Here is a 25,014-nt window from a genome sequence, read left to right on the forward strand (position 1 = left end):
TTTATATGCTTCTTTTAAGCGTCTGTTACAAAAGCCACTGTGTTACAGGTAATCGATAATTTTGTGGAGTCATATCGATAGCTGTGCACACAGTGCTGCCACTTGCTAACGGATGTCTAAAATAGTGCTACCCATCGATAGCTCGGAGTCAAAAACGGTTGACGCAAATTTAAAATTCGAATTTAGACAAAATTAAGGTAAACATTTTAATGAAGGTTTGAAGTTCGTCAGCCCTCGGGAAGAGAAGTTAGAAAATTTAATTTAAAAAAAAAAAAAAAAATTATATAAAAAATCAAGAAAATTCAAAAATAAAATATGCGAATATTTAAAAATTTCTGGAAAAAAAAATAAAATCTGAAAATGGGTGCAAAAGTTAAGAATACCCATTTTCGGAATTGTACTTTTTTTTAAGTACGAAAGATCAAACCAGATCGGGAAATTTTGCAGGGTGGCAGCCTTTGCACCAGGTGGCATTCAAAGTTAAACTCCATTTTTCAGTTTACCAGTAATTTTTTATTCAAAAAGTTTTTTTTATTGTACAATTATTATTCGTGATGGTAAAAAAAGAAATTCAAAATTCCATTAGGTTCGGTTTGTTGATGCATTGCAGTAAAAACTATTTAGTTTTAAGACAAAATCAAAATATTGCACTCGTGTATAAAATAAATAACATAATTAAAGATATTATTAAGTAGATTCATAAACATACATAAATACATTTTGTAAATACGTATGCGCAAGCATTTCCGTTTGTCTGAGTTCGGGAGTTTCAATTCTTTTTTCAGATTTTTCCGACATTTTTCTTAGTGTTAATAATGCAAACTATTTAAAATTATTATTTCGATTCGTTTTCTCTTGTTGTATTGTAGATTTTTTTTACAATTTCCTAATGCTACGATCGGCCGCAGCTGAGTTTAGTTTCGTTCTGTGAATAGAGAAATTGATAATATTATTAGTAAGTTTATACAGAAAGATTAATGAATAATAATATTGAACATTAAACGAAACGGATTTTCAGGCGGTACAATAAGCAGAAGACTCCAATAAGATTTTTTGTTTAAATTTTGAGTGATAAATTTAAATCCAAAAAATATAAAATATAAATTGTATATTTAGCTGTCATGCTAAAACAATTGAATAAGTTGCGTGTTAATTTTGTTTATAACAAGATGACATTTAACGAAAGTGGAACTCCATGCAAATGGTGGAAAGAAAGTCTTACCCATATGTTCCTAAGTTAATAACAATACTCTTAAGCCCCAACTTCAGGTGGCAACCGGACGGGAAGCTTGCCTATCGACTGCCTGATTAAATACATATATGTATACGTAATGTATGTATGTATTTTTGGAAAACACTCTTCGCACTTGGCGTCAAAATTACAAAATGCTGAATTAATCCGATATTTGATTTTTGCCTCTTATTTTACTTGCAGTTTATTTTGTGCGCTTAAATTTTACTGATCATTAGGCATCCTGTTTCCATGATTTCAGTATATTGTGACAGATGGTATTTGGTATGAGTATTTTTATTGTATTGTTTTGTTTGTTGTGAAATAGAAAAATTAAAATATATGTTAGAAATCTGTTGAAATGATAACGTTTTGCATAAGCAATCCATATAAGTATGTAAGTGCGTATATTGGTGTGTGTGTGTTTGTGTGTTAATAAATTGAATACAAGTTAGTATATGCCAAGCAAGCGATAGCATTGAAATACCGCAAATAAATACCAAATGCCAGTCAATTTTTCTACATATTCTTTTGTAATTCTGACGCCAATTGCAAGTTGAAAAGCTGAACAAAAATAAAGTTTTCGATAGAAATGAAAATTGCTTGTAATAAAAATTAAACTGCAATTAGCGGACTTTATAATAAATAGATAGAATAGTATTATATTGGATTTTTAAGTATAAATAGATATATATTGCTTCAGTTAACTAGGTTCAAATCTCGCTCTGTGAGTACCGGAAATGAGGTTCTATTATTGCGTAGGAGTTCGGGGGGAATTTTGTATATAAATATGTGTGTGGATTTTTGTTTGTTTGTGTGTGTGTGTGAAAAGAGAAAAAATAAAATAAATTTGTAAATTAGTTAGGTAAGTATTAGAGCCGACCACCAAATCAACGATAATCAAATGAATAAATGAAATAATTAAATAAATACGTAATAATCTAATAACTAAGCACAATTGCGAAGACGTCACTGTTAACAGGCACATCCCACATTATGCTCGTAAGTACTTACAGTTCCATGGAGAGTACTGTTGGATTGGGACACGCCTGTGGCGCCCTTATGTGACACTGCTTGTGGCAGATCAACTGACAGTCGCGGCACTCATAGCCCTGCTTGCCCGGTCGCCTTGGTATGGACTTCATGCAGATGGAGCACTGTAAGCCGCTTCTGTAATTGCACAGGATTGAAATGAGGTCAAAGTTGGAGTTTAGTTATGGACTAACAATCTCAAAAAATAATGGTAAATTGCTAAATATCAATATTGTTAAGAAAAAATATTACATCTGAGATATATATTGAGAGGCAAACGACTAATTATTTTATAAGTAACGGAAACAAAAATTAAAACACTACAAATTTTAGTGAAATAATATATTTTAGTTAGACCACAATGTGACTCGCTTGCGAGGAGTTTAAAAAAAATTAAAACCACATTGATAAAATATAAAATGCAAGCAATTTATGATACTTAAAAATTATCAATTGGAAAATTTGGTATTGAGCTAAAATTTAAAAAATCGACTTGTAAAAATCAATATATCGACGTTCCGCGGTTTATAGCATCACTCTTCAAAATGATTTATAATTTTAGTCAATAGATTTAACTTTGAACTTTGAAAATAAGGAACAAAAGTAGACTTAATAATTTTTTTTAAAATACATCTCGGCCTCAGAATTTAAAAAAGAGATCCTCAGAAACTGTATAGAAGGTTTCGTTTACCAGTAAGGTGACAAAATGTAAATAAATTGCTCAAGGCTTTTATGTGATAAATTGCTAAATTTTAATATTTTAAGAAATATTCCACTTCATTTAATTTGTCAAAAAAAACTATTTTCCACAAAACAAATTAATAAGTTAAGTTGATCGGAGAAAAGATCACATTGAAAGATGAAAACAATCAAAAAATATTTAAGTAAAACAAATATATTACTTGTTTTTTTATTGTATTGTATTGTCTGCGTGACAGACCCCCAAAAGTATATATATTCTTGATCAGGATCAAAAGCCAAGTCGATTGAGCCTTGTCCGTCTGTTTGACCGCGTCGATCTCAGAGACCATGGTAATTAGGTTCCTGGAGACCGTCACAGATCAAGTTTGTTTTTTTTTTTGATCGGATCTCTATATCATATAGCTGCTATAGGAACGATAGATCGAAAGTGAAGTTTTAGCATGAGAAACTTTTTGGTTTTTTGAGATATCTCGACCAATCTGACACAATATACATCTGAGCTGGTAATGTACATCCTGCCTAAATTTGGTTCAAATCGGACCACTATATCATATAGCTGCCATAGAGACGCTCAGTCGAAAATCAAGTTGTAGTATGAAAAAGTTTTTTGTTTTTTAAGATATCTTAGCTAAACTGATAGAATATGTATTTTAGTTGGTGTTATACATCCTGGACAAATTTGGTTCAGATCGGTTTCCTATATTATATAGCTGCCATAGGAACAATCGTTCGAAAATCAACTTTCAGTACGGAGTATCCTACTGTCGAGCGTGCTCGACTGTAACCGAACACTTGTTTTATTTAATTTTTTATGTCAATTTGGGTAAATTAGTATATGTTCATGTTTTCCCACCTATTTAAATCAGTATAGGGGGACAAGGGAGCACTTACCCGCTCAAATGCTTGGCTATGAAGGTGTGATCGTTGTAGATGTGCAACTTGGTGCCCTTGCGTCGCCAGCGAGGTCTTTGTGCAATCGCCAGAGGCACGACAAAATGACTGCAACAATAAGTACATAAGTAACTAGTTACATTTATGGATTGACTACTGTACTGTACCGCTTAACGCCATTCTCGACTGTCTCCAGCACGAGAGTGGAGGCCTCGTGTACGTAAGTTTTGTTGCTGGCCGAGGAGAAACCTGAGATGGCCGAAGATTCTGAAATTGAAGAGCGTCGTGAGTGGTCGGTCATGGACGAGCCAATGCCCATGCGGGGTCCTGTTGTTGTTGTTGTTGCAGTGTTTTATCATATACGTATATATATATAAATGTGTTATATCCATAGCCAAACAGTGTGGAGACCCACAAAATCACCCAAATTTTATTATATGCACATATGAAAGTAAATGAAAGAAAAACAAAAATACCAGAAAAATAATAATCAAGAATTGTTTAAAATGAATTAAATTAAATATGCAAATTATTAAGAAATAATATTTAATAGTGTTTTTTGTGTATTGTATTTATCGTTAATAATGTGCAGTTTTGAAAGCATTAAAAATATTACGTATACGTAAAAGAATCGGTATATACGAGTAAATGGAAACATACATACAGATTAGATTTGAGTGTGTTGTTGGTTAGCGTTCAGTTTGTAGATAGAGAGAGAGTATATGGGAGAAAGAGTAATACAAAGAACTGCATATAGATAAATACACAACATTTAAAGAAAATGACAGACAGTTGATACAATGGAAATAAATATAGAATGTATGTATATATTTAGTGCATAATTTGGGTTTGATCAAAGGCATACAATTGGAATTATTATGGCAAATGAAATGAGATATTTTGAATCAAATTAGTTTATATGAACATAACTAGAACTTAATCTCTTAACTGTGTTGAGTATTAAAACAAATCAGTTTTCTATAAAGAGTTAAAACTTTTCCAAAAAGATTTTAGTTCAAGTTTTCAAATATAATTTTATAATACTATTTTCATCTTAAAAAAAGTTTTTTTAAGCATGCAAGTGCAGAATTAATTGAATTATGTAATTACAAATATAAAAATGTATATTTAACTGGTTAAAAATATTAGTAGAGGAACTCTAAATATCCCAATTAGTAGAAATTGCAGAAAAGGAATATTAAAATCTTCAGTAAACTGTATTTTTAATCCATTAATATTTATAGCATAGTAAATACTCAACCCATTTTAATTCAAAATTATTTAAAAAATATTGTAGATAAAATGAAAAACAAATATGTGTTACTTTCTAAATTGTTGTTCTAATTTTAACTGTTTAGTCATAGAGAAATGCTACTCTATATATAGTGTTTTTAAGTGATAAAAGAGTAAGTGAAGTCTTGGAAATGTTAATGAATTCAAACAGATAATCACAAAATTCACAAATGTTGAAGCATTTTAGGGACATGTAGTTAAATGCTGTGCGTGTGGTTGTGTGTGGTGTGGCTGTGTGTGTCTGGTGTGGTGTGGTGTGGTGTTAATGTGTGTGATGTGACTCGAGACACGTGATCTGTTGTGGGTAATTACCAAGTGAATTGCTTTTAGACAGAGTAGCACGATCGACAGATAATGAACGGGAAGATTCACCATTGAGGGGTCCAGTGGTTGTTCTTGTTATTCCTGTGGTTGTTGTTGTTGTTGTATTTGTGACTGATTTATGATTATTATTGGGCTGATCGGCCGATAGGGTACGTGTCTTGGAGCGACTTAGCCGCTTCTTGAGGGTGCCAAAGAAATTACGTTTTTTGCTCCGACCGCGATCATCCAGCTCCGGTCCCATTCCCGCGCCAACTCCCGCTCCCATCTGCTGTCCGGGATATGGTAAGGTTGCACCGTTTCTGGACAAGCTATTCGAGTTGTAACCGGAGCCGCTGCCATTGGGTTGTCCGGTGAGATTGCTGCTGCCATTAAGGCTGTAATTATTGTGATAGCTACTTCCATTGGGGGATGATGCGGCATTTGGCTGGCCAAACTGCAAGTAATGGAATCACAATGGAATCGTAACGAATGGAGAGTTGGGAGTAAGTAACACTACAGTAGAAGGGATTCCCCTTGAAAACTGCATGCCATGCATTGCAAAAATCAACGAAACTCAAGTTTAACAATATACTCACCTCGGCGGTGCTCTCCTCGTTGGGGTTACCTGTTTCGTTGGCGGTTTCATTGACCAGGCCACTATCTACCTGATCCGATGTATCGATGGACTCGACATTAGCCGTTGCCTCGTTGGCGGCACGTTCAAAGGCCTCGGCAACGGCTTTATCGAGTGCTGTAGGAGTTTCGATCACCTCGATGCGACCATCTTTATTCATCTCGACCTGGCGGATGATGTGGCGTTGTGTTGTTGTGTTGTGGTGCGGTTAGAGAAGCGCAGGGTTAGGCAAAACGATCAATAAACAGAACGGGAAACAAATTCAGATTAGCTCGACATATTTTAATGTATTCATATGACTTGCGGTATACGATTAGTTTAAATAAATTTGAAATCAACCAAATACTGGAAACAGGAAGATGGCAGAATCATTACCTTGTATGCATTGGGATTGCTCGAGTTCTGGACGGGATCAAAAATAAAAGTGGAAAATAAAAAAAGGAGTTGAACAACAAGAAATAAAGCTTATATTCGGCATGCCGAAGATTTAATACCCTTGCAGAGTCCGGTTTAGAATATAGTAGACCGATTTTACAGGGTGTATTATTTCTTAAGTTTATATTATAAAAATTTAAAATCAACAACATACCCTTTAACATTTTTTTATGTAACGGGTATAAAAACACAAGCATAAATAAAAAAAAAAATAGATTCTATGATTATTATTAAATTAAAATGAAAATTTACTTATAATATCACAACTTTTTTAAATTCCGATCAAAAATAAAAGCCGATATTTATATTTTCTAAAAAGAATTGAAAATAAAAGTGATTGCTGTTTTCAAGATAACATATCTAAAAATAGCAAGATGCAAACTCAATCAAATATCGGTTTAACTTAAGATTTTTGTTATATCGGTAGTTGGGTTTTCGGTTCCTTGAAACTTGGTTTATCGGTTTCGTAACGGATACTGTTTTTATGATTTCTTGATTTCAAATAAGATCTGTTTAATGAGATAAATATTCAATTTTTAAATCAAAATTCGTTTGAAAAACGATGATTACCTCTTAGCAACATAATTAAATGCTTGACTGAACCAAAACTAACCTTTATACATGAATATATCGGTTATATCGGTTTAAATAATTTCACTAATTCGGTGTCGGTATAAAAAAGTCTTTTTTTGGGGTTAGGGTTTCAGTTACGGTTACCAATTTGAATCGGTTAATACCGGTTAAAGGTTGTGGTTTCGATAAAGGTTTAAGCCCTGAAAAATAGTATATCAGGAGTGCCACAGAAATACAAACCAAACGAAGGTTGGTTTTCGTCCCATTTTTTTTTGGGAGATTTTCGGTGAACTTTTGGTTGGTTTCATTTCTGTGGCACTCCTGTATATCAAGGATTTTCCCATTCATTCACATAAAATTTTTTCAGGTCTAATTTTGTAAAACTCATAACTTCAGTTGTAAAACAGTTACAATGCCCTCTGCAAGGGACTAGGAATCTAAATTAAATATATACTTTTGAAAAGGGGAAATGGAAGACGGAAGATGGCGAGAAGATGTTGGAAGTCACTTACCCGCTGCACGCTGTGTATGATCAGTGTGCTCTTGCTGGGCTGTCCTCCACTTGTGCCGGAGAGTGCTCCATCCTGAAGAGCACGGACAGCCGCATCGGCTAAATCGGCGCCATTGCGTATGTGCTCATTGATCGCGGGCGTGCTGAGGCGTAGTGCCTCCTTCAGGCGATTTGGACGAGCGCCGGCGGGAATCTCAGCACCTTCGATGAACACAAAGTCCACGGTGATGGCGCCAGCCACTGGCTGTGTCTCGTAGGGACGTGGCTGCAGCTGGAGCAGTTGTGTGGAGGCCGGACCCACGGCCAGCTCATCGATGCCAACCAGGCCGAGACCAAGGAACTTGGGTGGATCCGATGCAATCACTGGACGGTCATAGACCTCAAATAGTATTTCGGCAGACTGTGGGGAGAGTTCACTAAAATGAAATGGAATAAAATCAAATAAGTTTGGTAAGGATTTGGGATTTGTTTGACCTACAATAGGAAGTGCTCATCCCAGTAGGGTTTGCTGCCACGTTGAGTGCCCGTTTGATTCTTTTGGGCTGGCTCGTCCATCTCGATGACCACATAGGGATCGTGGGCATCTCGCAGTCCCTCGCCCTTGACAATCTTCACCAGCAGCCGACGACCGGATACCATGTGCTGAGAGTCACGCAAGATTCCCCCTCCCAGATGCTCCATGTTGTGCTGTGTATTTTTCCGAGCATGCAATGAGCGAGTGACAAGTGAATGGAATTAACAGAATTCAAAAGATTCAGAAGAGAACACACTTAAGAGTAGAAATTGCAACTTATGAAATTCGCCTTTAATTGTTTCAAATGGAGCCAAGGTGCATAAAGGGGGGAAAAATGGAGAGAGGGGGGAGATTTAAAAATTGTAATAATATTGAAAGTATTGATTGCCCTGAAAAAGAGAGAAAACTTTTACTTAGGCATTGCAATGCGCGAGAGAAAACGAGAGAGTGAAAGAGAAAGGAATTGAAACGGTAACGGAATCATGCGGACATTGTGAGATATGGAAAGCAGAGCTGCAAACCAATTTTGAAAAAATATAAACGGATTTAACGTTCTATATTTTTAATAATATCGAATTTAAGTTCAAAAAAACAAGTTTCAAGACCGTTCAATATCAGTTCTCGAACAGATCCTTTTCCTAATTACCTTACCGAGCTCATTTCCTTATTTTTGGCAAATTGGCAGACAACGACAAAATACTGCAAATGATAATTTGCTTACGATAATTATTGAGGACAAACTTCAAATTTTAGATTTATAATTTTTTATCCGGAGTTTGTATTAGGTTTGCAGCCCTGGCGATTAGGACGAAAGGCGAATTTCATAAAACGAACAGTCAAAATAACTGAGAACGTCTAACATATGAAAAGATATACACAAGAGAGACGATACGAGTATATGTATCTGAATGTTTTCAAGTGAGAGAGCAAGAGTTGTTGGTGTGGCGTAAGAACAATGAGAAGTGTTGTTTCTTGTTTGTGTGGAGAACAGTTGAAAGAGGAAGAGATAGAGAGAGGGGGAACCATCACTTTACAGTAGTGTTCTCCGATTTAGGTTGTGTAGTAGGGTGACGTATATGTCGAGTATATGCTGAATAATAACACACACACATAAACACATAAAGAGAGGGAGAGAGACAGAGAAGAAGAAGGGGAAACCACACACAAAATGGCTGAAGAAACAGCTTCTCACTGCTCTACACGCTCACCGCCAGCGAGTCATAATGGACGGGATAGATTACAGGTAGATCCAAAGGCTCCACTTCGGCACGTGGACAGGTCGAGTAGATGGAGAAGTCCACTGGATAGACGGTATCACGCAGTGCCGTCGTCAATATGTCGCTGATAACCGTCTGCAGTTGTTGCTCATCCTGATCCATGGCCTTGATGGCGCCCACCGAGTTCATCGCAATGCGCACCTGTTAATGAATCAGTTTCATTTCAGTTACATTCCGTGATATCTTCAGTAATATCTTTGAAAATCTTACGTCTGGATAGCCATCGACACGCATCTCACCCTTGAGCGTATTGTAGTTCATGGGTATGGACATGCGTGCACGGAATCGCGACACGGTGACCTTATAATGCGATGTCTCCACCTTGCCCGACTTTTGTCTGAAGGTCTTCACCTGCAGCACCGGCATCGCGTCACAGTCAAAGGTGATGAGCTGTAATTATCAAAAATTACCTCATTTAGTTGAAGGTCCTTTACCAAATTGAGTTCATTTCACCATTTCAGCGGGATTCTGCTCCTCGCAGTTACAGAAGATGTTGTTCAGACCTGGAGCTGGACTATCGGGCAGTACACGGACTACTTCAACGGCCACACCATGCTGCAATTGTAGAATATAGTAAGGTTAGAGATACCCAAGACTACAACTATCGATAGTACTATCGTTTCACTAACTACAAGTTTAATAATTAGGTAAACTCTTTTAATTCCATTATTTTATAATTATTGTCAGTTGATAGTTTGATGAAGTGTTCGACTACAAAACACTCTCTACTTTAGCTGCTTTACTATCGATTTAACTATCGTAACAGTACAAGAGGCGAATTTAATACATAAATTAAGATTACATTTTTTAATTCCTTAACAGTTTTTCTATTATTATAAACTTACAATGACTTACTTCACTTTTAATACGGTACAATCTTTAAAACTATCGCCACAGTAATCGAGCTCAAATAAATTATATATAAATATATATATTTTAATATTCCCTTTCCATTTATAAATATACCGCATTTTACTCATAATTGGGCTTAAAAGATACCTAAAATAAAACCAATATTTATCTCAAATTAAACCATATGTACAAAAAAGTTACAGTAAATACAGAAAATTTGAGTAAATTTTTCAATTCAAAAATCTTTTCTTAAAGCAGAGAATATATGAGTAACCGTAGAGCATTCGAGCTTATTCCTAAAATCTTATGAAATTTTCAGAATATATAGATAAAAAGCTAATGTAAATGCCAAAATTGAGAAATTATTCAAAAAATAAAACAGTTCGAACAAGGCGGAAGTAAAATAAACTTGATTTTCAAGAAATCTTCTGAATAAATTAACTTGACTTCTTAGAGCATCAAACTTTATACTTGACCATATTAAAACCGTTTTAAATGTAGAAAGGTCTACTGTCCTAAATGCTTGAGAAATCATTAGAGAACAAAACCAGTTTTAAGCCGGCGTTTTGGAAATGCTTTCTTGTTTTTTTCGGGAACATTACGTAAGCGATAATTATATTGAAATAGTTCATATAAATATGTGAACAATCCGGAATGACGAGAACCTGCGATAATGACTAACCGCACTCGAGTTTAGTCATAAACAAAATGCTGACCTTGGCCTACGTTCGGGGAGCGGACTCAGCGTACAAAAGGCGATAAAAAAGTTGAGCTCAAAACGCGTTTTTTCATGCCGGTTACGGCTGAGCAGATACACAAGCTTATGAAGCAGAGAAGGTAGCATTGAGGATGGGGGAATGACGATGAATTCAAGTTCAGAGAGACGCAGAGAACAGAGTTCAATGGACGAGATAAAGTACCAAATGACATCACAACTAGGTGACAATCAATGGGGCGTGTTGATGTTGATGATGATGTCAAGTCTTATAGCTGATGTCATGCCATGAACTTACCTCTTCCACGGACTTTCGTAGGGTATCATTGATGGCAATCACCCAGGACATCAGAAGTTCGTTGACAATAACCAGATCGCTGTACAGCCAACGGAATACCTGACTTGTCCAGGTGACGGAGCTCTGAAAATTATAATGAAAATAAATAAATCACACTTTAGGATTTTGAAACGCCGTAGTCGAGTGGCCGACAAAAAGACCCCCATTACTTTATCTAAATATGATATCTATGAATTTTAAAACTGCAACTGTAGTTAATTTACTGCAGACAATCAGACGATCTTAAAACAGCCATAACTACCGATATATTTTCTGATCTTGATGCGATTAAGTTTGTTTATTGAGAACAATAAATGCAAATGTTTACTAAAGAATTTAGTCAAAAAAAATACGTCGAAAACATAAAATTCTTTAAGTTTGAAAACACATTTTGGTTTTGAAAATATTTTAAATAAGACCAACATCTTATTATAAGAATAAATGTTTTTAAAATTGAAGTACACAAAAAAAAATAATATTTGGCATATGTTCAAATTTATAAAAAAAATTAGGATTATTTTCAAATTTTTAACTTGTTTTATTAAATATATTTTTATTTTTTCTGTCATGATAATTTTAAAGATACTCCAATAATGTTTTTCCCTGGACAGATTGGGGATTCGAACCCTAGCTTGCTTTCAACTGAAGCAGCGATTCTAACTAAAGCGCCAGGGGACCATTTTTGGCTCCAAATAAAATATGACATATTTATGCTTTCCTAACAACTTAAGATATTTATTTTTATATTAAGAACAGATATTTTTTAGAATTATATTCCTTATATTAGTAATTTGGTCTTAAAATGGTCATATTTTAAGAACAAAATAGTTAAGATGAATGATTTTGTTTTTACTCATTTTCAGGGTATAGGATCTTAAAAAAGAAGAAAAGAATCTCTAACTTACCGTTTCGGGTCCGACCACATTCGAAGGCGGTGGCACATATCGTTTCTTGCGATTCTCTGGTCCCGTGGAGCTTTGTCGCACCATACGACGTCGTGCACCGGCAGCACCACCAGCACCACCGCTGCCACCGCCCATGGGCGAGGCACTGGAACGTCCACGTCCCGCCGAACCACCGCTCGTTAGAGGTTTGGATAAATCATCGACTTTGCTTTTGGTGGCCAACAGTTCGCGTGGCTCCGAGAGTCGTTTCTCGGTCTTTGCACCACCGCTGGCTAAGGCACCACCGACTGGTGCAACGCTGCCCTGGCGACTGTTGCTGGCGCTGACAGATGCATTGGCGCCCTTATTGAGATACTTATGGTAAAGCAGCTTGCACAGCCAAACGGAGAAGAGGGCCAAAACGGCCCACAAGAATATGAACATGGCTAGGGAGTCCATTGTTAAGTCACCAAGTCCCTCGAACGAACAGATATAGTCATCGATTTGATCTGCTAGATCCATTATTCAATTATCCATGACATTGTTCCAGCGAGCGACAACATCATAAACATCGTTAAACCTAAAAGAAGATATACATATTAGTTAAATAAGATTATCGAAATCGAATTGGGAATCGAAACAGTTGTCCCATATAGTAAACTGCTAGTATCTAGTATGTATTCATATATGTATTTTCACAAAAACAACAGCTACAATCTGCCACTGGCTCTGGGATCTCGGAGATGTCTGAGATCTCTTTGGGTAGCCATGAAAAGCCCCCCAGATCTATTTATAGCATATGAAAAAATCATTTCGTTTAGAAAATATGAAAATTCTTGCACTTACTAAAAAAAATTGTTCACCAAACATACACAGCAATGATTTCAAAAATCGTTTACAAATTAATGAATAAATTTAATTATATTTCTTAAATTGTTAATTTTTATATACTTTTATTAAAGAAAAATGCGGAAAAAAAAGAATAAGAAGATGAACTCAAAGTAAAATTGTAACGTTGAAAAACCAAACCGAAATGAAACTGAACACAATTCGCAGGTTCATAACGTGTGTATCTCATGTGAGGAACGTTCTCAGATAATATTGTATCTGTATATGAAAGGCAGAAACACCAAAGAACAAAAAACTAAACATTTATGCGCCGACGCACAGAGCTTGCAACACATTGTGTATCTTAATGTGTAGTATCCATATTCTGACTAGAGAGCGAGAGAGGCAGTAAGAAAAACAGAGAGAGAAAGGAAGACAGAGAGAGAGGGAGACTGTGTAAAGTTTTGGACTGGAACTGAAGGCGGACGAACTAAGTATTGACGTCATTGTTTTTGGGGTCGCGACGTGTTCGAAAATAAAAGACAGAACATCAGAAAAAAAAAACAAAAAAACAAAACAAGAATGAGCTCACATTATAAGGTCTTGGAGACACCCAAATACCCTACATACCCTTGACCATAACAAATATTGTATTCGATTTGGTGATATTTGAGTAAAATTAAATAAATTTTTATAAATATATCTTTTAGAACAACCCAATATATTGAACAGATTTTCATAACGATCTTGACATATTATTAATTTATATTCTTCAACACTTTATGACAAAACTGTAGTAATCTCTGATTAAGATATAGGCTATTCAAAACGAGGAAGCTCTCCCACTGTAAATAAATAAATACATTTTGTTTGGTAGACACATAGAAAAAGAAATGACGTAAGATATTTAATGCCGAAATAATGCAAATACAATGAATCGAATTTGGAATCCAAAGCTATATTTTCTATTATATTTAGCGATTAAAACAAACATTTATTCACTTTGAACAGACTGCACTCTGTGAATAGTTGTACTTATTGACTATGACTGCTTGTTATACCCTTTCTTTAGCCTCCTTCTGTTACAGGGTAGCAAAGCATTTCCCACATTTTAGACACTGAGTGGTTGCATTTGGTTTTAGCAGCTATTTTCCCCTGCAAGTAGTTGGCACTTGTTGTAGTTAATATTTATACAATTTGTGTGTTTCTCTCTCGCTTCTGCAAATGAAATTTCATTTAAATTTGGCAAACGTTTCGTTCGATATTAACAAGGCTACAGCTATTGACTATAACTATCGGCCATTTGTTTCGCTTGGAGGCTGTCAGCCAAAACAATATCAATAACAATGAAACGATGCAGATTCATAGTTTCATACTTATAATCGATTCTAGTATTTTATTTTGTATTTTTTTTTTTAATTGAAAACCTCGTTCACTCATAGAAACTTTAATAGAGCGTGAAATACACCAAGATTTTTCTTAAGTCTATGTAATTTCACTATGACTTACAAAATAGCGATTTTATTAACTTACTTACAACATAATGATCAATAATAAGGATTTAAAGAAAAGCATTATTTATCAGCAAAAAATTAAAACTCATAAATTGATAATTTAGTACATTAATAAAAAATCAAAATGACAATTTAAGTTTTATTTTTGAGCAATAATAATCATAATTTTTGAGCACAAATACTCAAGGAACAATCATTACGTTTTAAGTTTTATTTCTTTTGCTAAAAAAAAAGATTGTTTTTTGAGTTATAATTATAACTTAAAATTAATCATTATATTGTAGAAAAATTAATAAAAAAAATTAAAATAACCAATTATATTGTAATTTTTACAACAAAACTTTAAATAATTACAGTCCCTGATTATTTTATTTTTAAGAGCATGCTAAATGCTTATTAAATCATTTTCAGTGTCTTGGCAATATTTTCAAAAAGGCAGATATATAACAGATTTTTTATCGCGGCACAGTTATTTTTAAAAATAAATATACAACAATTTTCTAATATCTAAATTCTAAAATATCGAAAATAACTTTTAACATAAAATTTTTTTTTTTAATAATACAAAATTTAAAATACTTTAATTTTATCGAAATTTTTAATGTGTATTTAGAAATATCTTTTGCTTAGAAAATAACAAAGATCACAATCAGATCTGGCCCTAAGAATACAAAAAACACGTTACAAATAAAGTATATATTATGCATATATAGTACATATATATATTTATATCTGTGTGATTGGTACTTGTGGCATTCTTACTGCGCCGTTGACTTTGACTTGGCTTAAATTGGCTCTCAGCTGGCACTGCCTGCTTGCCCATTTCCCTTGTCTCGCAAATTTCCCCTGATTTGTTGCTGTCGCGTCTATTGACCCCGTTGTAAGGGTGGGAGAAGAGGTGCGAGGAAGGCGCTATTACGAGAGCAACAAGTATTCATGTATATTTTTAAGCATAGAACAAAAGGCAACTGATGAAAATGCCGTGTGCTTTTTGTCTTTTCCTCGTACCTCTGGGTAGCTGCCAAAAGTGGGCGTTTGCCACGCCCCAATAAATCTTTACAAATGTTAATAAAGAACGAGTGTTTTTCATTGTTCTTGGCTGTTAATTGTCAAATACAAAATACCGGCGCTACAATGGGACCGATTCTTCCCAATTCTTTCCTCACTAACAAAAATAAATAGTTTTCTTGTAAGAGTCTGTTTTAGATCTGCCCTTATCAATTACTGTGATTTTAATTTCCTCCACTCTTCCACAACTAGACCTTCAATGTGTTTGTAATTAAGTCACAGTGACTGCAACGGGGCGTGACTCGAGGAAAATTCCGTTTTAATTGCAAGCCGAACCGTTAGAAAAGGTCATGAGCTGCGGGTTCAATGCGCGGCCACATAGATACAAAGATACACAGATTCATTACGTCATTACTTTTTCATTACACCACTTTACTTAAATAATAACACTGACTTCATTCGGCGGCACATTCCCTCAGTTTTCACACATGGAAAGAACAACATGTGAATGGAATATTACACGAAATGCAAATAAGACAGTCTTCAGAATACTGGAGACTGACTACCCTCACTTTTTAATAACTATTTGCTACAGTAGCTCGTAGATACAATTTTTCTATATTTTGCTGTATTTTTATACCCGTAACATTAAAAATAAGTAAAATGGTATATTGAGTTTGTTGAAATGTATGTAACAGGGAGAAGGAGGCATCTTCGACCCTATAAAGTATATAAATTCTTGATCACAATCAACAGCCGAGTCGATATAGCCATGTGTGTCTGATCTCAGAGATTATAAGAGATAGAGAAACTAAATTGGGCACACAGATTTTTATTGACGCAACGCAGGTTAATTTTGTTTTAAAATTTTGAATAAGACCTGAATAAGTTTTTTATGGTTATTAACGTTATCTATTAATATTACCTATTATCTTACTTAACCGCAACAAGATCGGACAAGTAGAACGGCAGTAATAGCTAACCAAAGTAATTAAAAATTAAGGCAATGCAAGCACCCAAAAGTATGCAGTGGTTTTTATTAGTAATTTCTTTAAAGTACTTTATATATATTGAAGTAAGTAACGGATATCTATGGTCGGGATCTCGACTATAGCCTTTCACACTTGTTTTAAATTAGTTTTATTTTTTGAGTTTAGGTCAGGTATTTTTAAAATGAACTATTACAATTAATAAAATACTTTGTAGATTAAAACTTAAATTTCATATTTTAAAACATTCTTTTTATTTTAAACTTTAAATTATAGTTTTAGCTAATCATCTGTATTTTTGGATAAATAAAATAAAATAATAAATCAACATTAAATAAAATAACATAAAGTTAAAATAAATTAAATGTTGTTCAATTTGTACTCTACATTGCATAACGAAATTGTTATACCCATCTGTGAGGGTACGCGATAAAAATGCAATTTTTTGCAGCGTTTAAATAACTCATTAAATTCAGATGCGCATTCATATTGAGAATTACTGTGCTTTCTATTTATAGAAGTTGAGTAAAACGATAGCTAAAAACTAAAACCGCAAAAACCCTTTCAACTTACATGCCCGCATGAGGGCTAATATGAAAGTACTTGGCTAATAATAAAAATATCAGCAATTTGTTTAATTGAGGTGCGAATAATTTGGACAGTAAATCGAACATGATAAAAGTAATAACAACTGCTGTTGAATACTTATCGACAGCTGATTCATTCACTAAAAGCGAGCGACGGAGTGAGTTGGTTATCTTATCAGTGAAAGTCGTTGTAAAGATCCTCAACGAAGTGGGTTTTGAACTGATAAGCCTGCTAATGACCTGCCCTCCGGTTAATGGGTCAATAAATTGTGTCAATTGATAGACACACACGTTTCAGCGCATTACGACACCTGATGATATCATTTGAATAATAATAGTAGTATTACTATATAAAATCTGATAAGGCTTCCCTTTCTCTCTATCTGTGTCTCTCACTACATATTAAAATACGTTAGTTCTAATCGACAAATTCGCATTCTATTCACTTAACAAAGGCATAAAATTAACAACAAACTTCAATTCAATTTAGATTTTTTAAAAACTCAATAATTAACGTCATGCAAAGTTTGTTTTTCCTCACAGTTGACCTTTTACTTTTGTATCGAAACAAAATTGAGGTCGTTCCTACAGTAGTCTCTCGTTAATGCACAACAAATAATTGTTATTTAATTAGTTTTAGCTTAAATATCTAGCATAAGCTTATCTGTGCAGTCAAACTAATTTAGGATGAACTTAAATTTAGAATGAACTTAAATTGAAGATTTTTCAATTGTAAAACTAAATTTGCAGTTTATTTAATAACAATTTTTTTATTTTATTCTGTCAGTTTTCATGTTCTCTTAATTCAATTTAAATTTTTTAAAGAAAATTTTGAGTTGTTGAATTCGTTTTTTGTTTCCGTTCATTTCTTCTTTGCCGAATTTGCATTGTGTGCGAGTGATCACTGTACTTGATGTGATAACCCTCCATTTTGATACTCTCATCATCATCGTTAGGCAGCGTCGCGTCGCTTAAACCGGAAATGGATATAAGTGTGGAGTACGTGGCGTATGCGCAATACATACACACAACTAATGACTGTTGCATTACGCATACGCACAGTTGTCGCCCTTTGTTGCAATTTAAAATGTTGCGAGTCAAAAAATTAAATAAAGTGAGGAAAATCTTATGATGACGACCCTGTCAGATTATATTTAAGTTGTGCGACTTTCTATCTGTCAAACTTTACACAATGTTGAGTATTTTTCGTAAGCAAGTTTCAAGTTGTGCTGTGTTGTGATCAAAGTTCGGCTGCAGATTAACACTTTCGGACCTTTCGACTTTGCACGCCAACTGAAACAAGTTTTGCTTGTTGTCTCCCAGACCCAGAACTCTGCCAGGCCAATTACACTGACTAACAGCTAAACTGACCTCGACAGTTGTTTCTCAAGTGAAATGCAAACCCGAACAGTTTTCTAGATATCTCTAAATTTCCATTTTTATGCTTTTTTCAGAAAAGCTGGTTTTGCTTGAATATGATTGAAATGGTTGTGAAGGCAATAAAAGTTAATACAAGGTAATTAAAGTCTACTTTAACGTCTACACAACATTTGGCGAAAAGCTTATTGATTTAAAAACAAAACTAAATATATTTAATTCTACTCGAAGTTTACTAAAAGTCTTAACTGTAAAAAGTTTTTTCTAATAATCTTACAATATTTTCAAAGATATCAAAGTGTACTTGATAATATCTTATCTGTAATTACTATGCAATAATACTATCAGGCTAATTTAAAACGACATTTTACTGTCTAGTTAAACAGCATTTTTATATCTAAATGTACAAGCTTTTACAATTTTTTCGGCCTGTAAATTGAAAATATCGATTAACAAGCATAATTTAAAAGATATAGCCTAAAGCTTTGCCGTGCACATCTTTTACCTTTGAAATATTTAAAACTAACGCATAATAAACAAAGAGGTTGTTGGTTTATTTATTTATTTAATTTTAGAAAATTCGATTATAAATTAAGAGCCAAATTAAAGTATATAAATTTCTTGGAAATATTTAAGTTTCTGACTTGACTTTGTGAGCTAGTGTTATCGATTATTACAATAGCTGTGTCAACACAGACAGTAAACAAATAAGACAGTCGATTCAATCGATTTGTATTACTTATTATTTGGGAGAAAGACAGAAACAAAGACCCATTAACTGATGTAAATTATTCGTAGTATTACAGCTGAGGTTGAGCTTTGTTTGATAGGGGTTAAGGGTTAAGGGATGGCTCACATACACATAAGCATTCCTCAACACAGACTTGCCTTTGATTTCGGCTTCGAAATTTGTTTACATATTGATTTTCTTTTTCGGCACAAGGTAAACCCCCCAAAAGACGAGCCCTCGTGCCTATTCTACAACCCTATCAGACACTCCTTTAACATTTTGGGTGTGTTTCAGACTTTTATTTGTTGTGCTGTCCAATATTTTTCTGGCAATATTTTGAGCTAATAGCTGAGGTATTTGAACTCTGTTTAAATGTTTTGACCGTCGCGCTGTTGAGTTGTCAGGACAACCTCGAATCAAGTCGTAGACTATGAATAAATTAAAGCTAAGTAACGATAGCATTAATCAAACATTAGTTCAATCAAAAACCTTAAATTTGTTTACAATTTAATACGTGTATCTTTGTTGAAGTCAGCAACAAAAGGAGAGAGAGAGAGAGAAAGACTGTGAGAGTGAGCTTTACTGAGCAGAAAGCTGCCTTTGGGGGTTGGCGTTCAGGGTAAGGGTAGGCGTATTTCCCATTTGGTAACTTCTGCGTTCTTCTGTTCGCCATTTATTCCTCTTTTCCCTCTTAAAACTCTTACAGTGTCTACTTTCGATGCCGTGACACACATTTCGCTTCTGTTATGTTATGGGGGGTGTGATTTTCCATTTTAAGGGAGTGAGAGAGAGAGAGAGAGTTGATGGAGTCTTGCTGTGTGAGCTGGAGCGAGCTTTCCATGTGGCGCTTTGTCAACGAGAAAACTGCTGTTAACTGAATGTCAGGCGTGCTGAGAAAGCGGCAAAGGAAGAGGGTGCTCCTGCAGTCGTCTAATGTGACAACATACGCACTTGTCTAGGGAGTCTAGGGGTAGTTCAACAACTTGGCAATGCGAAAAACTGAAAGAATGCTCGACTGTTAGATACTCAGTACGTAAATAACAATGCTCAAAAGTGTGAATATGGGAAGTCTATGCTTATATTATGCAAATATTAAAAAATATAAAGAAAAGAAGTCTACTCGACTGGCAAATACCCTGCACTGTTAAATAATATTAGTTTATTTTACAAAAAACGCTTTTCAGGACTTTTTGGTAGCTCAGTTTTTGTTAAATACTTTTGTCAAGCCTGTATGCCCGACTATCATATACCCTATGCACTCCTGTGACAACACACGCACTTTTTTTTAACAATCGCGTGTCGCATCGGAGTTAAAAAGATTGGTATTGAAAATAGCGGGGCATTGCTCGACTAGCAGATGCCCTGTATCAAAAATGTTTTTGTTTTCAGCCTTGATAAAAGCAAACATAATTTTCCTTTGTCCTTTGCCTATCTTTAAAGCATATCTTGCATGCCTCTAACCTAGTTTCAAAGTCACACAGGGTATACAAGATAAAACACACCCAATTGCCCAACCCAAGCCATCCTCTTGAGGGTTGCTTTTCTACGCCTAATTTATGAGTTTACTCACCATTCCATTTCATCCAGAGGCGACGTCATTTATGAGTGTTTTGTTTTTGTTGTTGATGGTTGTCGTTGTTGTTTGCAGAATATGCGTTGCATTGTTGTAAATGAAGACGTAGATTTTGTTTAAGGAGTTCATTTTTTTATTTTGCGCAGTGTAGAATATAAAATATAGCACATTTTTGATTAATTTTTTTTGCATAAAATTTATAAAGAAAATAATTTCATATTATATTTACTAATAGTTTTATTAAAGCTTATCTTAAGTTTCCACTTATTGGATAAGAATACATATTATATTTATTTATGTGTGTGTTTCCAGAATGGGTTAGTGACAGCCCTGCAAACATTTGAGCGACTTTACAATCGCGCATCGCCGAAAAGAGTCTTCTGGGAGTCGCGCGGGAGATTGATAGAAGATTTAATCTTCCAGGCGACTGTTTAGCGATAGTACGTTGTGTATCGATATCGAAGAAATGAATTAAGTACCTAAAATAACGGTGGCGATGACAACTTCTCCTTCTTTCTTCGTCATTAGCAGAGCCTTTTGCGTTGCGCACTGCGCATTTATATTCTTGCTTGTGAGCTGTGCGTACCAGAAAACACGTGTTTTATAAATATGAGATCTCAACACATTTTTTCCGGTAAGTTAACATAAAAAGAGATTTAAATCTGCAACATATTAAATATTTAGTTTCTTGCTGAAGCGCCAAATTATCCTTCACTAACATGACAGAACTTGGGAACTATGATGAAGTCTTGCAATCAGACGAGACTATTGGTAAGTCAATCCATTAAAATATATATATATATACATATATATTTACGGATGTTTATATTTCCAATTTTAGACATCCTATGTACACAATCATGGTGGAAAACATGAGGATTCTTTTACAAGATACGTTTTAAAAGCCATACTAGCCGATGAATTGGGTTTGACAGGGCGTGGAACAAATTCTAAGCCCAGCATCCAACAGTTTTATCTGTTTTCCATAATTAAAGGTAAGGGCTATATAACTTTTCGTTTATTTTATACATATTATATAATAATCTTTCTCTTTATATTTTTCAGACGTCGAACATAAGAAATTTCCTTTGGCTACCGATGAGGAAATGAATAAGATGTGTCAGCAGCATTTGGTACATGAACAGGACCAAATTAACAAAAAATTAATTAATTTAAATTTTAAAACTATGAATAATTAATTTTGCTTTCTCATTTATGAATAAATAATATTTATATAATATGTATAAATAAGAATTATAAATTAATGGTTATATTAAGGAGACTCTTCTGCGAGTCTTCTGCGCGACGCTTTTGCGATACTTTTAGGCGTCTCTTAGGCGATACTTCTGGAAGACTCTTTGCGACCCTTCCGGAAGGCTCTTCCGCGATACTTCGAAAGACTCTTCCGCGACACTTCGGAAGACTCTTCCGCGACTCGCCTAAGAAGTGTCGCGGAAGTGGCTCACTTTCTCCCGAAGGAAGTTCAGAAAGCGATTAGAATGCGATATCGCGGGCGATTAAATTAAACTTCTGGGCGAGTCGCCTGCGACTCTTCGGCGATAGAAAATGTTTGCTGGGAGTAGAGCAATAATAAATATTGTGTATGTGTGCGTATGTACATATTGTATGTGTGTTGGTGTTTGGAGCTTGTTTTGCACGTGAATGTATGTCAATCATTTTATGGTGCCAAAGCAAAAATAAAACCGAGCATTGGGTGGGCAGTAGAGTTGAAAGTAAACCAAGTACAGTGAAAGCAACCTAAAGTACAAAAATTTTAGGAAAATATAGTTTCTGAAGGGTTTTCCAAAGAACAAATAATCTATTGTATTGTATTGCAATTAATCCAAATCAAAAATTTTACAATATTTTTCTACATTCATTGGCTTTTTCAATGTCAACTATTTGAATTCGACACTTACATTTTAATTAAATTTTGAAAGTGAACACAATATAGGTTACATAAAAATTGTAATAAATCTTAAATGAACAATTAAGTTGAATATTCACATTTAAATTCGAAATGAAATTTGAGAGAATTAACCATAGTTTAACTTCGTTTATACAATTTATTTTAAGATTAGTTTTAAAAAAAAATGCGAATAAATAAATTACATTTCAGACTGTTTAAGATTACTTGAGATATTCAAAAGATTTTCGTTCCTCGAGCTTTCACTGTACTCTTTACTTAAGCAAATAAAAATAAAAGAGAAATATGTAAAAATTGTGAAAAACAATAAACTCACACTTTTTTGGTAGCAATTAATTCGTCGAAGGCCACTAATAAAAATTAACAAACAATTCTTTTACACTTGATAAAAAAAAGCACGAAATTTGTAAACTTTTAAAAATTGTCTACGCTTAAAGTTTAAAGTGAACCAAAACGTTGTCGCTTATTTTCGATTTATATAAAAATAACGTCGTTTAGTATTGCTTATTAACAAAAGTAGTGAAATGTTTTATTGCATTTATTTTGTTGTTGCTGTTAGTTACGAATTTGAACGTACTTTTTGAGCTTGTTCGTTTGTATTTATTTTTGATTAATATATTTTATTTAAATTGTTGCTATTTCTTCAGTCGTCGACGGAGCGCGAAAACTAAGAGGTAGGCGATTTGGACGTGTGATGAATTTTACAAAAGTCGTAAAATTAACTAAAAGAGAGATAATAATGTATTTATTTATTTTCGTATCAAATTGTCTGAATAAAATTCAGTGGCTTTGTTTGCTGATATTGTTATGTGAACATATTATTGAAATGTTTCAATGTCACGCTGATAAACATTCAAATTTGGTTGTTTGTTGAAATCCAAATACACACACACATACTGACACACTCACAAAAACATTTGTACATATATAAACAGTCAGTCAAGAAAGTGTTTTGACAAAATAAAAACTTACTTATTTGTGGATTTATTATTATTATTTTTATTTATTTTGAAAAGTGTTTAAGTTTAAAACAAAATTATATCGTAAAAAATAATAAGAAAAACATTCTACAATATATATTTATACATTTTTGGCAATTGAAAATGTGTAAGGTCTACACTGTAAACTTTTGATTTTGTCAATGCACTTTTTTGACTAACTGCCTGTTCATGTATTTGTTTTGGCCGCCACGTTTGTAGGCTAGCTTTTAGACAGACTTGGCCAAGATCTGAATTTTAAGCCAGTGTCAACAACAACAAATGCTTACTGCAGTGAGAATTGAACATATATTTGAGTATGTGTTTATTATGGTATATGCCCAAGCATATGTACAATGTACATATATAAAAAGTTGTTTTATTCCGTTTGGTTTGATTGCCACATTTCGATATACAATCTACTATTTTGACTACATAAATATATAAACATAAATCTGTACATATGTATGTATTTAATCTTATATACACAATATGCTTTTGTGCAAATTGTATTTTATTTTTGCAAAGCTTTTAAATATTTTGATTTTCTAGATATTTTGTCGTGTGCTGCCAAATTTTAGCCGCAATTGATATACACGCACACACACACACACGAACGCTTTTGTTGTTGTTATTGTTAGTGTTGCCTTTTCGTATTCTTTTGTTTTTGCATCGCTTTTCTTTTCTTTTTTTTATAGTTGCTTCTCAATAGGTTTGCCGCTGTTTTATTCTGGTCCAAACAGAAACACACACGCACGCACACACACACACACGCTTACACAATGTAACACAATTGTATAAAGTTCCAATAAGATTTCTTAATTAATGTTCGAATTTAAAGATTTATTATTTTTCTTGTAGAATTTCTTTTCATTAATTTGATTGATATTTTTTATAATATTTATAATAATAAAATTTGGCAAAATGCTTTTGCGCTGCGCTCGTACCACCCGTTCGCACTCAGCTGTCCAATAAGACTAACAGTTAGAGAGAGAGAGAGTCTAACAGTCCGATAACGCAAGCAGTTCCAATTTGAACTAGTGGTGTGTAGTGGAACTTTTTGAGCACGAACAACAATTTCAGATCTTGCTGCAATTACGCATAATTTCATTACAACTAAGCTAACGCGTTAATGTATAATCAACTAATTAGATCATTAACAATTATGCAATTAATTTAATTCTATTGCTAACATTAACTAATTCCCTGATTGTAGGGCATTTTGTTCAGTTTGTTATTCAGTTGGCTTTTTCGTTCGTTCTATTGACTCCTTTTATTGTATGGGTTGACTCACAAAGTGACGTCACAATCTACTATTAA

General features: G+C 34.0%; 1 protein-coding gene across 22 annotated transcripts; it reads right to left on the reverse strand.

Moving 5' to 3' along the window:
* Nucleotides 1-658: 658 nt before the first annotated feature.
* LOC117784108 lies at nt 659-23,189 on the reverse strand. Of its 22 annotated transcripts, XM_034621737.1 has the most exons (17): nt 13,031-13,073; nt 12,206-12,764; nt 11,262-11,384; nt 9,850-9,951; nt 9,607-9,786; nt 9,328-9,537; nt 8,084-8,292; nt 7,607-8,021; nt 6,462-6,488; nt 6,049-6,252; nt 5,462-5,906; nt 4,024-4,183; nt 3,857-3,964; nt 2,246-2,401; nt 1,967-1,979; nt 1,223-1,475; nt 777-925 (listed from the first exon to the last, which is right to left on the reverse strand). In XM_034621737.1, the coding sequence occupies exons 2-16, from the start codon at nt 12,704-12,706 to the stop codon at nt 1,467-1,469; spliced, it is 2,862 nt and encodes a 953-aa protein (XP_034477628.1). In that variant the 5' UTR covers nt 12,707-12,764; nt 13,031-13,073; the 3' UTR covers nt 777-925; nt 1,223-1,466. The 22 variants fall into 22 exon arrangements, with proteins under 22 accessions (XP_034477641.1, XP_034477639.1, XP_034477627.1 ...); XM_034621739.1 differs by lacking the exon at nt 1,967-1,979; XM_034621750.1 differs by lacking the exons at nt 1,223-1,475; nt 1,967-1,979 and having other exon boundaries at nt 659-925; nt 4,024-4,123; nt 5,522-5,906.
* Nucleotides 23,190-25,014: the final 1,825 nt, after the last annotated feature.

The sequence above is a fragment of the Drosophila innubila genome (genome assembly GCF_004354385.1).
Source record: "Drosophila innubila isolate TH190305 chromosome 2R unlocalized genomic scaffold, UK_Dinn_1.0 1_C_2R, whole genome shotgun sequence".
In the NCBI taxonomy this organism is placed as follows: Eukaryota; Metazoa; Arthropoda; class Insecta; order Diptera; family Drosophilidae; genus Drosophila; species Drosophila innubila.